This window comes from Pteronotus mesoamericanus, unplaced genomic scaffold (genome assembly GCF_021234165.1).
Source record: "Pteronotus mesoamericanus isolate MK-2021 breed Mesoamerican mustached bat unplaced genomic scaffold, CSHL_Meso_final contig_20, whole genome shotgun sequence".
Taxonomy (NCBI): Eukaryota; Metazoa; Chordata; class Mammalia; order Chiroptera; family Mormoopidae; genus Pteronotus; species Pteronotus mesoamericanus.
Window position 1 is genome coordinate 92,242,341 of NW_026555085.1, and position 15,834 is coordinate 92,258,174.

Below are 15,834 nucleotides of genomic sequence, written 5' to 3' on the forward strand. Positions count from 1 at the left end.
ACCCCCGCCCCCCCCCCCCCCAATCCTGAATGAAAAAGGAGCAAAAAGGTGAAGGACTCACATTTCGATCTCGAAAGCTACCACACATCTGTAAACATCTATCAGATAGTGTGCTACCAGCATATCAATAGATACATAGCCTAATGGAATAGAATTGAGAGTCCAGAAATAAGCTTATCGTATGTGTTTGGTCAATTGATTTTTCTACAAGAATGTCATGAAATTTCAATGGTGAAAGAATGGCCTTTTCAACAGATGGTGTTGGTGCAGCTGGATACCCACATGCAAAAGAGTGAAGTTGGACCCCAACCTCACACCATACACATAAAATTAACTCAGAATGGGTCACAGACCTCAATGTAAGGAGCTAAAACAATAAAACTCTTAGAAGAATAATATAGTTATAAGTCTTTGTGACCTTAGATTAGGTGGTTTCTCAGAGATGACACCTAAATCACAAGCAACTAAAGAAAAAAATAAATTGGATTTCTTTAAAATTAAAAGCCAAAGAACAGTATCAAGAAAGTGAAAGGAAAACTCACAGAATGTGATAAAATATTTGCAAATCGTGTATCTGACAAGAGTCTACTATCCAGAATATATGAGGAATTCTTAGAGTTCAGCAATAAAAAGACAATAGTCCAATTTTAACTGTGCAAAGGGATTGAATTTTTTTTTTCCAAAGGAAATATACAGGTGGCCAATTATCACATGAAAAGATGCTGAACATGATTTGTCATTAGGGAAATGCAAATCAAAACCACAATGAACTACCACTTTACACTTACTAGGATGGCTGTAATCAAAAAGGTGCACACTAACAGATGTTTTCAAGAATGTGGAAAAATTGAAACCGTCATACATTGCCAAAAAAATGTAAAATGCTGTAAACTCTGAAAAATTTTGGCAGTTCCTCCAAAGGTTAAACAAAGTTATGTGACCCAATAATTGCGCTCCCAGGTATATACCCAAGAGAACCAAAAACATGTTCACACAAAAACTGGTCGTATTCCTATCAGCATTATTTGTAATAGCCAAAAAGAGAAAACAACTCAAAACATCCATTAGCCAATGAGTACATAAACAAAATGTCATCTACTTATACAGTGGAATATTAGTCAATCATTAAAAAGGATGAGACACTGATATATGCCTTAACATGGTTGAACCTTGACAACATCTTTCACATGGAAAAAGCTGGACCCCAAAGGCTATGTACTATATGAATCCATTTATATGAAATATTCACACTAGGAAAATAGAGGAGAGAATTGATTGCCAAGGGCTGAGAATAGGGGAAAATGGAAATTGGTTGCTAATAAAGTTGGGGGTTTTTTTTGTAGTGATGAAATGCTCAGGAATAGATACTGATGATGGTTGCACAACCTTTTGAATAAACTAAAAATTAGTTGTGAATTGTTGAGCAGGTTTTATAGTATGTGAATTCCATTTCTAAAGAAAGAAAGGGATTTTGGGGGCAGAGGGAACATGCCAGCAGCCCCTAGCAGAGTTTGGCGGTCGGCTCTTCAGCTGTTGTGGTAGTCAGGGCCTGGGTAATGAGGCGAAGGGGAGCCATGAACACCTGAGATTCTTTTGAAGGAAAAAGTCGATCCATTGGTAAGTGACAAGGTAGATGGAGAGAAAGAAAGGGATGGAGCCTAAAATAGAATACTGAATAAATTCTTCATTTTTCTAAGCCTAAGCATCGTATTTTAAGTAAGACAAAGCATGGAGTAAATAAACTAACATAAATCTGTATATTTAAATTTACATCTGTGTATTTTATTTAGATACCTTTAATGTATCTTCAATTTTTTCCACACTTAGGAGCAGTTTTTACTGTAAAACAAATTGGTATCTGTATACCCATCATTCATTTCAATAAATAATTACCAGTCCCTTCTTTGCACAAGTCCTGTTGTACATAGAATATAGTACTTACAATGTACACTGTGTTTTGCATGTTTGAAAAGGTATGTAAAATTAAAACCATATGATAAAAGAAAAACGTATTAGAAAGTGAAATATATAAATATTTCAGTTATATTGTCATTCAGTGCAAAAATCGTTTTAGTGCTATCAGGTAACAGGATTTTATATTAGTAAAATTTTCATCTTTTGAGTTACTCTTTCATTTATCAATTCATCCAGTTGGAGAATCTTCCTCAGGAAAGGCTTCAAGGAGTCTTGCACAGCACATCCCTGGCCCTGGCGGCATCGAAGGTGTGAAAGGCGCAGCGTCTGGCGTCGTCGGTGAACTAGCACGAGCCAGGCTGGCACTGGATGAAAGAGGGCAGAAACTGGGGGACCTGGAAGAAAGGACCGCAGCTATGTTGTCCAGCGCAGACTCGTTTTCTAAACACGCTCATGAGGTGTGTCTGTCAAACAAATATTTAAACAAAAGAAAACCTCATTAGGACAAGTATGAAAATGACTGTTTTTTCATAGTTCTTTTTTTATATCTGCACGCGTGGATTTTTGTGTATTCTCTGTACAACCACAAATTCCTGACTTTTGCCACCAGAGGGAACTATTACAAGAATGTCTCAGTAGCTTTGGTCTTTTACTGAGGTTTGTGAGTCCGAGGGAACCTGCTGAGCGTCAGGCTTTTTCTTTGCACCTGTTCCTTACAGGGTGCAGTGACAAAACCCTTTCTTCATGCCTCAGATTCTACTACCGTTTCTCCCATAGAAGGAAATAATTTCGCTCTCTTGATTCTTCAGGTAGATCTGAAAAACTAAAATTGGCAAGTGCTTTACTCAACCAAATCTGTCTGTAGACCACTTGAAACAGAAGAGTAGTACGATGCATTTTTGCAGTGAATTCATCTTGATGAACCAGGAAGTCATGGTGGAGTTTAGAAAGGGATTCTACAAAGTATGGCTTCCTAACTGGTCCTCTTACGAATATGTTTTGTTGACCAGCATAGCACACTTAAAAACCTAGTTTAGGCCATTAGGTAGAACACACGTTTTTCATGTTGACGCACAGGTCTGCCATTCCTTGATGCTTTACACTGGACAGCATCACACATTCGGTTCCTAGCCTCCTCCTTGGGGACATTTCGAGTTTGTTGTCTGAAAAATTCACAAGGTTTTATGTTTGAATACCCAATCTAGCAGCAATAGATCTTCTGTACATTTTTCAGTCAAAAGTCATCTCTTTCTTGCTCAAGAATGCTGACACCTAGAATGCACAAAAGAGGTAACTTGACCTGAAAAATTTGTGTCCAGGGCTTCAAAGAGATCCAGAGATCTTTTGTCAGTCCTGGTACTAGCCTGACACACCTCAGACATTGCCTAGCAGCCTTCGACCTAGGACAGGAATTCTGTTGGCATGACCCCGCATCTACCTGTAATCCCCAAGGCATGTAACACTGCAGTAAATGTCAGAATATAGCCACATTCTAGATACTTAGGTAAGAGCTCAATTTTGAACTGCTGGCTTTTCCCTCCTACTAAATATTCTTGAGTCATATTTTAGAGCCTAAGGAAGACAGTACATTGAAATAAATGTTGGTTAAGATCATGGGTTCTTGAATCAGACAACAGGGCCTCAAACCCTGGTTTCACCATTGTGTTACTTTGGGTAACCTCTTTAAGCTTCAGTTTCTTCATTTTAAAATGGAGAGAATAATAATTCCTAACTCATAGAGCTGTTTTGAGAACCAAATGAAATTGTGTAGAGAAAGTGTCTCATAACAGTGCTGACTCAGAGTAATGCTCAATTTTAGATGGCAATAATAGTAGTATTTTTAACCTTTCATTTCCAGTTTCTTTAAGCATCATTTTTAGTCAAAATTAGAGAACTGAAAATTACCTTATTTGTAAGTTATTGACTTAGGTCGCCAAAGAATGTGCTGAGCTGAAATTTAATTATGTCACCTAAGAAATGTGAGGGTCTTCGAGGCTGGTTCTTTTTTTAAAAAGTTTTTTTTTTTTTTTAATTTATTGATTTTAGGGAGCAAGGAAGGGGGGAAGAAAGGGGAGAAAAACATTGATTTTTATATTGGTCTGTGTACTAACGCACTCATTGGTTGATTCTTTTATGTGCCCTCACTGAGCATCGAGCCCACAACCTTGGAGTCTCAGGAGAGCGCTCTAACCAACCGAGCCACCAGCCGGGGCCTGAACTGTTTAATAGTTATGGACTTTGTTTCTCTGAATGAAATAGTTCTCACTGCTTTCATTGTAAATTGATTTGAAGTGAACAATATAGTAACACTATAGAATGTTTCAGAATGGTATAATGTTTTGTAAAAATAGAGAAATCGTTTATAGCTTACAAATATTGTTGTTCCATCATTTTTAAAACATGTTTTTCATGTTTTCTCTCCTTTAGATGATGTTGAAATACAAAGATAAGAAGTGGTACCAGTTTTGACCCCTAGAAATCCAACTCCATCCAAATTCCGCCAAAAGGAAAAAGAATTTTCCTTTTTTATTTCATTGATTTTACTTTAGGAAAGTTAACATTGAAGGATATTCATCACTGGATGCTGTTCTTTCCTAGCACAATCATGCACTGTTTTACCTCAGTCATGTGGCTTTAACTGAGGAGTGTTCACACACGCTCACCATATGGTGTGTGCCAGCTATGAAATGACAGTTTGGAGACCAAGCAGGTCACACTTTACAGACGAAGAAACAAAGCGGGACGTTGAGACATGGCAGGGACTATTCTGGATCAGCCCTGTGTTAAACTTTCATATGCCAAAAGATTTGTGCTGTGCGTCTGCTGCCATCAGTGTTTGACCTCTGAGGGAGAGGCTGTAAGTTAGAAGTCGTGCAGCTCGAATAGTTATGTGTGTCTCACTGACTGAATTACGAACAGCTGTCTTGGACTTTCCCTACCTTACACTGACTGGTCATCAGTATCCTTAGTAAAAAGAAACAAACTGTTTGTTACCATATCTTTAGACAGATAAGCTGAATGGTGGGCTTTAAATAATAAAAACATACACATTAGTTGACTTGTGTATGGGCTACTCTTGGATTCTTGTTATTGTATACTTGTGTTTAGTCCATATTTTGTCAAAAGCAAAACAAGGTGATACATCACTTTTCATTGAAAAGAAAAGTGTAGAGCATGACTGAACTGCTCATCATTCTGGGAGTTTCCATGTAGTGGCTATGCAGTGTGGGAAGTGAGAAAAACCTCCATTGTGGTGAGGAGAATACTTCAATGTCCCTTGTCCTTGTTCTCATTAATTCAGCTGAAGGTGGATTTGACCAAAATAGTTACTGGTTAAATTTGTAGAAATGTTGAAATTGGCTAAGTTTTTAATTTTGCTTGAGTTTTTATAAAATGTTTAATCAAATGTACCTTTGCATTATTTAATTAAAATTGCTTAAAAATTGTTTATTTCAGTAAAGTGCTCAGCTCCCTTTTTAATATGCCCTTGATTTGCTAACAGTTCCAGTACACAGTACACTCAGGTGATGAGCCAATTCAATCGTAGCGCACATGCTGTCGCATGGAGAATTACAAGCATCTCGTCAACCATTTATCTGTACAAGAGTCTAGTCTGATGACCTACAAACTATTTTCTGTAGAAATATACTATACATCTGTACATGTCCTTTCAAGGTTTTAAGAAGCCAAAGGAAAGGAAAATATGTGCATTTTTGTAACTAAATTATTTCTGTATTGGAATATAATGCAAACGAGACCATCAGAGGACAATAAATGATTGGTTCCTAAAACAGCATTGCAGACAGGAAAGAGACAACTCGGCAGACCTTGGAAATAAGTGATCTCGTAACAGGCATCTGAGGTTATTATTGATTGTTAGTAAAACAACAGAGGAAGAGCAAAATAGAAGCATTACACTTAATGAAATTCAAATATTTTCTTCTATAAAACGTTGAAAACCGTTCTCTTTTTTTCATTGAGATAATTAGAGCACAACTTGATAGCAAACACAGTGGTTGTTTTTCTATTCCATGTGATCATTAAAGGTATATACATGTAGAACCCCTTAATTTCATGCAGTCTGTTATGCATCTTCTTTTACTCTTTTCATTAATGAAGCCTTTTTGTTTACATTTTATAACATGCACTACGGGCAACAAAAGTTTACATTAAAATTTTCTTTAATATCATTAGAGAGGGACTAAATATATGTGGTAGAGATCATCGATAAAGCCAAAAGAAATATTTTAAAAATACAGTACTTTTCAAAAGTTTTTGAATTTGTAGAAAGTCTCTATTAATAGCATATTGTGTTTCATTAATGTCAGTCGTATGATGAATATTCAGCCGTTTACAAATGGCTTAATTTGTATTGTATATTATCTAACAAACCCATTGTTCCATATGTCACAGGAAGTATTAGGCCCTTTTTTTAAAGGTATAGTTACAGGTTTGAAGTTGAGAAGCACTAAATAAAGTAATATATTGGTTAATTACCCATTCATGTGGAAAGACAGATTAGCTGTAATTAATTAATTTGCTGTGTTGTGTTAATTGTATAGCCATGTCATTTTTACTGTCATTTTTCCTGTTGTATATAAAATGAACCAATCTTGTAATTATTTTCAAATAGAGAAGTAGATACGTTTACCTGAGATGGATTTTATAAGAAAATTTTAAATCAGTATTTTGGGTTATTTTATTTCATTTTTAAATTAATCTACAAATTATGCACAGCACACTAGAAACTTAGGATTAGAAAGCTTGAAGTATTTTTGAAAATAGGAAATAAACTTCTCGAAGTTATACTTGATTCAGTCTGTAGATAAGAGACAGTCTGCAGGAATAACTAACCCAGGGAATTTATTGTAATTTGAGAGATAACATCTCTATATTTTTCTTTTTAAATGCAGAAATAGTCACCAGCAGGCCAAGATTTCAGGAAAACAAACCAAAAAAAGTCAAAATAGAAAATATTAGAAAAATGAAAGATTACGTGTGCTTCCTCGCATTTGTCCTTGGCTCTAAAATCATTGAAGTATTCGTTGATTAGCAGTTTGTGAATAGGAAGTGGTTTCCTTATGTGTATCATATATCCAGTTCATTTCACTCTTCAGACTGAAATCCGTATGTATTTGCTTAGAAAGTTAATTGAAATCTTATATTCTGACAGATTCTGTATATTATAGCCATTTGAAGTTTTGCATCATCTTAATCCCCTTGGTTTGCATTTCAATTGTACAAAGTGTTTCCAAAAATGGTTATGGATATAAAACTGAGCTATTGCTAACTTAATTTGACTTTTATATGGATGTGAAAAAATGCTGCTACTTGTCTATGTTATGTGTAGTATATTAGTTTAATTCAGTACAGTACTTTAAAGAAAGAAGCATTTCTTTTGCTTAGAACTTCTTAATTGTAGGTACCACTGAAGTTATTTCATGTAGATATTGTGAGTGTTTTAAACAAGTCTGAAAGTGTTACATACTTTTAGGTTACAAGGGGTGGTGGGGAGACAGCTGAGGAAAAGGAGAACCGTGTGGAAGACACCACGGAGTTCAAAAGTTTTACCCTGAGTTCTATATTCTATATACGTTTTGCTTAAGGCATTTTCTCATGAGACATTAGAAAAGCTATATCCAAAGGTAAATTTTTTGTGGCAAAGATTTATTTTACATTTTAACTTTTGGGATTTTGTTTATTTGGTTTTTCAAAATAAAGAGCACTGAACTTTAAACTTGAATTTTTTCTGTACTTTTTTAGGTAATGAAAACTTTTTATCATCATTTAATCCACATTTCTCAGTTCAAACCAAGTGATACGTATGTATAAAGCATACCAAAATCATGAATATGCTGCTAGCTGCACCTTAAACAATCAAACTGATCATAGTTTTAAAACCTTTAATAGGTTTTTATATAGTTTTCAAGCATAAAATGTAGTAAAATCATTTGCTGTATGTTTCAGTGTTCTAGGTTTTAAATTTCTGCAACACTTTCAGATTTGTTTTGAGATCATACGGTAACATGTTATATTTATACATACTGCTAGAGAATATACTTTTAGTTTTAAAATGGAATTTTTATAAATGTACTCTTTAATTTTCAAAATGGTGAACTTGTTAAGTCAAAGTACTTAAAAAGTATGTATATTATCCATACAAGAAGTTATGTTTTACGCTTATAATAAGAAATACTGGTATCTCATATCGAGATACAATTAATTTTAAAGTATCATAACATCATTCAGAGGTCTTCACACGTGACAGGAAAGATTACGATGGTTTTAAAACCCTCTATTGAGCATTTTCAAATATTAATTTTATTTTGGGGAAAATACCCACAACAATCACTGCAAAATCTTTCTCAATAGCTGCAGCTTGCTGTTGGATGCCTACCTTACCTATTGTTTTAAAATATATATATTTAAAATAGTTTTCCAGGTATTTTCTTCTACCTTTTTTAAAAATAAATTTCCAAAAATGAAAACAGAGTTTATGTATTTTTGTCAATGAAGGTTTTTATTTTGTAGTTTATAGAATTTGTTCCTTATCAGTTTGATACTTAATCAATATTCCTAGAATTTTTAATCTGTATTTAGTTTGAAAAAGAGCGCTCCTCTATCTTATGTGTCCTTTTTTATTTTTTTTCCTTTTCCCATTTAGGGTCTTTGTTCTCTTGGATTGAAATTAATGCCCATAATTATTTTTAATTTAAGTATGAATGTGAAGATACTATTTACAGCTTTCGTTGATTATATGTTTCAGAAATCACTCTGACCAATTTCTTGTAAAGTGCTATGGGGATTATTTTTCCTGTGAATAGTAATGATCTTACTACTGCCACAGACATTTTAAAGATTCCATGGGCAGAAAATAGTTGTAACAACAACAAAAATTGAAGGGAAAGCTTTAGCTTACCTTTCTCAGCTGAATTAAATGGTTTTAATAACTTCCCAGTTATCAGGGTTATAACATTGCTTTCTTCAGTTATTCATACAGTTTAAAATTAGCAGACAATCCACTTACAAGTTGAATACAGTAGTCTAGGGCTACATTTAATTGCTCTTTTTATTATACTCTTTACATCAGAAAAATCATGAATGTCAGTTTTGCCAGTATTTTATGATGAGGCTCATAGTTGAAGCTAAAATTTTATAATGTGCAAGATGTAAATAAATCAGTATTGTAGATTCTGCTCAGGCATTTACAATGGATATAGGCTAATGGCAATGGAATCCTATTTATTTGGAAGTTTCACTTTTTTAAACACTTTTGCTGTGTGTTTTGTGTTGTTTAAACTTTGCTTCAACTGAAGATAATTAAGGAGTTGACAACAGATTCAATAGGAAACAAAAGAGGGTAAACCATGTTTTTAATTTTTTAATTACCTTTTTTGTAAATAAATGGTACTGTGATACTTTAGGTGTGACCTCTGTTTAACATGGTAGTTAGAACCAGAAAAACATTTTGCTTTCTAGTTATACTATTGGTTCATTGTAAATGCATCACCAAAAACAATATTAAAAAGAGCAAGATTCAGTTTTCCTCTCATGCAGGGGCAAAGCATGCTTGGTATAGAGCTCTAGCTTGTGCATACCTTAAGCTGTACGTGCAGATAGTGTTCCGTTGCCGCACTTTATTTATATATTTATATATATGTGTGTGTGTATACACACACACACACACATATATATATATATCTTGCTCAGTCCAGTAACTATCTCAAAGGTGATTGCTGGAATATGCATTTTAAGTATAGTTTAAAAAAACCCCATCTCTGTGTACTATTTCATTTTTAAAAACATCCAAAAAGCACTATTGCAAACACTAAAAATGTGTTAAACTTTGTAGTTATTTTGCATTCCTGTACTTTACAAACTGTCATCACAGCAAAAGGTTTAAAATTAGGTAATGAAATATTTTTGTAAATAAATACCATGAAGCTGGTATTTTAAAAATGTACTATAAATTAATGTTTCTGGAAACTGTTCATATATATATGTATATGAATGTCTCTTTATGCTGAAGGGCTCTGATTGGGCAAAAATAAAATACTCTAATCTCTCCTGAAACTAAACAAGCCCTTTATTCTGGAGGATTCGTTTTAACTTTTTTTTTCTCTGAAGTGTGGAAGTAACCCATTAGTTTAACCTAAGCAAAAGGAAAGTCAAGTTCATGAAGTAATTCAAGTAAGACAAGCTATATTTTTCTTAATTACTGGACTCTGTGGTGAAAGTCACCTGCCCCTGCATTGGGTGGGAGCACAGTAGGGGCCGAGAGTCATAGGCGTTAACTGTAGATGAACACTTCTCGGCATGGCCCGAGTGTAGGGAGGGATCCCCTGAGCATCTTTGCGGATGCAGGTTCAGATTCAGGGCATGCGGGGTGGGGCCTGACTCTGCATCTTGAACAAGCTCCCGGTTCATGGGACATACTTGTAGTAGCAAGGCTGTAGATAATTGCTAGTTAATACAGTATCAGTGTCCACTCATTTGTACCAAAAATGAACATCACATTCACTGGTCTAAAATAATGTAACTTAAAGCAGATTTTCATGGCATCTCAAAATAAATATGGTAATTCTCATTAAATTGAAAATTTATGTGGTGTTGAAATCTGTATACTACTACTGCCCACACGGTGGCAGTCATGTCTCATCTCACCATCCGAGCATCTGCCAAGAGCCTGCCGTACCAAGGAAAAACCATAGACCTTGTTAAGGTTAATTCTCACGTTTGATAACTTTTTACCTAGGAAATTACTGAAGTATTAGATATGGAACTGACAAAATGTCTTGCTATTTGTTGTCAAGTGATGTAGGTCATATGGTTCAGTGAACTGGTTTATTATCGAAAGAAATGTGAGCATTTTTCCAGAAAATACAGGCATTAAATGATAAAAATTTAAAAACCAAAATATTGTCAGCATGCCTCTGTAGCTTTCTAAAGAAACAATAAGGGCATGTTGTGTGTAAATGGGACAGTGTCATCCACTGTGTGTGTATAACATTGTAACTTAATTGGCAAATTTTGATTTTTTCCCATTATTTAAAAAATAATATGATTTGTATGTCAACATACTTTCAGTTTTTTGTAAAACATGGTCTTTTAAAGAAAAGACTTTTCTAAGTTATTTTTTTTTTTCAAATTTTATTTGTCTAACATCAATACTGTGTAGTCACTCAAAACTTTATGGAAATATTCAGACCTTTAGATCACATTTAATTTTATATATTTTAAAAAACAAAACTTTCATAACTGCCTTTAAAATAACATAAAAAGAAGACCATTAAAGTGTAAGAGAATACTAGCAACGGAAAATAAACAAGTCTGAGGACTTCGTTTAAATACCAAGCTCAAGTTCTTTATTTCCTCGTCTGTTGCAAATTTCTGTCATCCATGGAAGACCTAAGGTAACACTGCTCCGCAGGTGTTCGGAGGGGCAAGGAAACAACAGCGTTACTGTTACAAACTGGGTGTCTGCGTGTCTCTTCCCAAGCAGGAGACTGTGCATCTCTCCTGGGCTGACTCTGTCTCGGACTCTTCCTTTTCCCCCCACTTCCTCATCTCTTTCCCTCTCGCCTCTCTCCATCTCAGTTCTGTCTCCATCCCTGATGTCTCTCCCTAAATCTCTTTACCACTGATCATTTTAGCCAAGCACATTTCTTTGCAGATTTGGGGTGGAGGTGAATACTGTAATTCTTTGTTTCTCAGGTGCCCCTAAGTATTGAGCGGATCTATAAATTTTATAAACAACAATGCAATCTCTACTCATTGTCGTAACTCCCAGTCAAAATCTCAGCAAATAAAGCAAAAAATGTAATACCCAGGACACCTGCGCTGAGCCGCGATTGTAAGCGTCGGCACCGACCACGTGATGCGAGAGAAAGCGCTGTGCTGGCAGCCCCGCGTCCAGCCCTGGCGCCTGCACTGGGGCGCCTAACCCGGTGATGCTTCACTTCCGAGTTCAGAGACTTCACTTCCGAGCTCTAAAACTCCACGGAATCATTAGCATTGTTTACGTGTAAAAATTAGAAGAGCACATTTCAGAAAATGGAATCCTTCGTGTTTCTTTAACAATATTGTACCTCCGGATACCATTAGCCTACACAGGGGTTCTCAAACTTGAGCACAGACTCTCCTGGAAACCTTGCTAAAACCCAGGCTGCTGGGCCACACCTCCAGAGTTTATTGCTCAAGGATTGTAGAGTGGGGCCCAAGAACTGGGAATTTTTAACATGCTCCCAGTCCACGCTGGTGGGGCTGGTCCACAGACCATGCTTTGAGAATCCTGCTGTGGAGCAGAGACCTACAACCAATTTCCCCTTTATATCACCGATATTTTGGATGTTTTCTCTACCACGATCTAGTGAAATTTATAGATTATATATATATATGCCCATATGTGCATTTTTTTAAGCTTGATATGTCTTAATACACCAGAGATGGAAATGAACATGATTTATAATCTTTTAAAATGTATTTAAATATGTAAAGTAAGGTCACTCACTAGAACGAAAAAAAAATCCACACAAATTTCCAAAACACCCCCGGTGGGGCGATCTCTCCTTCTGACCTCCCTCCCCTTCTAGCTAGCCCTCACCTCCACCCTCTCCCACGTGAATTATCAGCCCAGAGAGTAAGGCCAGTATCTGTTCATATCCAGAGGGACTGTCAAAAATATCTTCAAAAATGATATGCCATGATGTACGTAAGCATAGAGAAGAAATCTAGACTATCAAAAGTTTGTTTGTTGGGGTTTTAAAAAAATTTTTTTTTAGTTTCATTATTAATTCCTCTTATGTGGTGCTGTTCTCCTTTTAAATTTAATCTTTTAATTTTGCTTTTGAACTAGAATGGATGACATAGTCAGGACTTTGTGCATTTGTGCCCGATGCTCACGAATCTTAATACCTGGTGTGGTTCTCCTAACGAACACTCCCCTTGATAAGGCAGAGCAGTGAATCCATTCATAACCTCCCATTGCGCAACTGCACCCATGGTTAGGCTGTTGGAAAGTTTACGCCCTCTGACAACCAAAACTCAGCGAGGGACTGCTGGTTCATTGTTAGGCCTGTTTGTGATGTGTTACTCCAGGGAGCCAATTCAGGAGGCATTTATTGGCAACTGTCATCAAGATAGAAGATCTTACTAAAATGAATATGTAATTGCCTTCGAAATAGAACGAGAATCCCAGGGCCTGCCAATTATTTTTAAGTAAATACATTCAAATTTCTAACTGTTCATGTTTTCTCTCCGGTGAAGAGAGTAAATGCTTTTTGCTGTTCAGTCATAGTAGTTCGTGAATTTATCACAAATCATTTATAAAGTATCTATAAATAAATATAAAAAGTGCCTGAACTTAGAAATCCAACTCATAACCCCCAAACACTTCTCGTAGCCCTTTGGCTTTTGAATTTTTCATCGCTGCATACTCTCTGAAGACTCGAAGATGCCAAAACCTTCAGTGCACCCTCCCCCTCGCCCCGCTTAGATTCTGGATCCCAGATAGGCAGTAAGAAGAACGAAGGACCTAAGCTCTCCTCTTCCCGAGTTTCAGGTAAGACTCCGGCCTGTGTCGCTGGGTTGCGGACACTTGGGGAGCTCTCTCAGACCGTGCCATGGGGCACCTCTACTGTCCCACCATCATGTGTGGGGACCTCTGAACTCCAGAGGGAAATGGAGCCTCACTCCTCCGTCGCCCCGCCGTCACGCTTTCAGTGAGTTCCATGGTTCCTCCGCGCTCCTTGCTGCGAATCCCTGACGGGGTCAGGCTCAGAGGCCCGGCCTCTTTCTCCGCCCCAGCCTGCAAGACATCAGCTGGTGTGTGCAGACAGGACAGAACGAGACCACCCCCTGCCTTCTGTGCGGGCCAGAACCTCAGCTCTTGCTGATGGAACCTAAGCTGCCATTTGGCCTCAAAGCTGTTGTGTATGGCAGGAGCTCCAAAATTCCAGTTTGAATTTCAAATGTCAGCTTGTTTTTTTATTCAGCAGATCTTTTCTGGACCCCAGGATGTGTCAGATTCTATTCTGAGCATTGGAAACAGAAAAGCGTACAGGACCAAGACTCTGCCGTAGAGTTTGCATCCAGTAAAAGTGACATTTGCCTTCCTGCCTGTTCCTTCAGTAGTAACGCTAACTTGAGGACACAGAGGGTGAAGTGCCTTTGCTACGTGTTCAGGAGAAAACAAGGCACTTTGCACGTGGGGTGAGGCGCTATAGCATTGAACACATCAAACCATTTCCCCACCATGGATATTTATTAAGCAGCACCTTCCTCAATGCCCACATCTAATCTGTCACCAATGAGTCACCTCACAAGTGATTCTCAAATTTATCCTTCCTGCCTTTCCTGTGCAGGGCTCTCTCTGCTTCAGCGTATTCTTACTGACCGGACTCCTAATTGCCTCCCATTTTCAGTCGCCTCCCTCTCTAGTTATGTTATTCCAGTTCCAATTAAGCTGTTCTCTCTTTTAAACTTTTCAAAGGCTCCCCTGATAACCTATAGTAAAGTTCAGTGTATTAATTGAACTTACTTAATGGTCCCCCTTCCACATTCCATTATTCTGGTACCGTGTACCGTTCCAAACTCATTTCCCTCATTTCCCTCCTGCCCCCAGCAACATGTGCTGTCGATTCTCCGTGCTCGCGTTCATGTTTGGAATACCCTTCATTGCTTTCTTAGCTGAGAAAACTCCCACTAAAGCTTTATAGCGAAGCTGAAATGTCCTTTTTCTCTTGGAAGCCTTGCATGGCCTCAGGAGTAATTAGCTGCTCTGCCCTCTCTGCGGCAGCCACGCTTCCTCCTACCTCTGGCTGCGTCCTCATCACAGTGTGGCCCAGCGAGCTGTTCACGCCTCTATTTCCTGTCTAGACGAAGAGCTCCATGAGAAAAGAGACTGTCGTCTCCATCTTTGTAACCTGAGTACATGGCATACCTGTCAAGTAGGAGATGCTAATTAACATTTGTTGCTAAATTGATAAAACTCAAGAGCTTTCATATACATGAAAAACTAGGTAGGAAAACTTATGTATGTTTAAATATGTAAATATGTAAAAAATATATTTCACATTTATGCATTTGTATCACTATGAAATATATATTTTATATACATTATGACAAAGGGAGACCAGTTAGGAGTATAATATGTATGACAGATATATCATGTATTTACACATAAGCATAGGCTTTCCTATATACCCACCTGCACAGATATTTTTATATATTTCATATTTTGTCTAAATTTGAAAATAGCTGTATTTCTGTCATACCTATTCAGTAGCTGCTGATATTTCTTCTAAAATTTCCCCATAAGCATAAGATATGAAATCCTTTTTTATTTTAAAGGGACTAATATTTCACTTGAAGGCTTTTATGCTTCTGACAGTCCTGAAAATTTGACCGATTCCAGGAAGCTTATTATTAACTCTATCAGTGTTCATATTCTGTACGGTATATGTATATTTAATACCCTGCTTAATTTAAACGAGATGCCTGTGTGATAAACAAGACCCAAGTCAACTGTGGGAGCCAGAGGGAGCACCCTGGCACGGGCAGGGCAAGTCAAAGGGTGGTTTGAGGCCAGCAATCAGATTCCGATTCGATTTCATGGCTGCTATTCACACAGAAAGGAACATTCAAATTCAGCTTTTTAGATTAAAAACTAGAATACCATAATCCACACGAGATCATTTTAGCCTTATGTCCCTTAGTGTCTTTTTTTCTTCATTAGTCTGTGAAATAGTCTCACAAGGAAAGACTTAAATTCCCCACCTGAAACTCTGAAGAAAGGTGGAAATTGGAAATGGGGGAACTAATAAGACATGGGCATCGCATGCTGGTTTAAAGACCTAGAGCAAAGAATATCACCAAGGAACAAGAAGGCTATCCCCTAATGAAGACTTGTCGGAGAAGACA

At 36.9% G+C, this 15,834-nt stretch overlaps 1 protein-coding gene across 3 annotated transcripts in view; it reads left to right on the forward strand.

The window, feature by feature from the left end:
* Positions 1–9,593, forward strand: part of STXBP5 (syntaxin binding protein 5) — a 147,813-nt gene extending 138,220 nt beyond the window's left edge. For all 3 annotated transcript variants that reach the window (XM_054570082.1, XM_054570083.1, XM_054570084.1), the window contains 2 exons: positions 2,152–2,372; positions 4,342–9,593. In XM_054570082.1, coding sequence (XP_054426057.1) covers positions 2,152–2,372; positions 4,342–4,383 — 263 coding nt within the window. In that variant the 3' untranslated portion in view covers positions 4,384–9,593. The remainder of the gene's footprint in view (positions 1–2,151; positions 2,373–4,341) is intronic.
* The last annotated feature ends 6,241 nt before the right edge of the window (positions 9,594–15,834 follow it).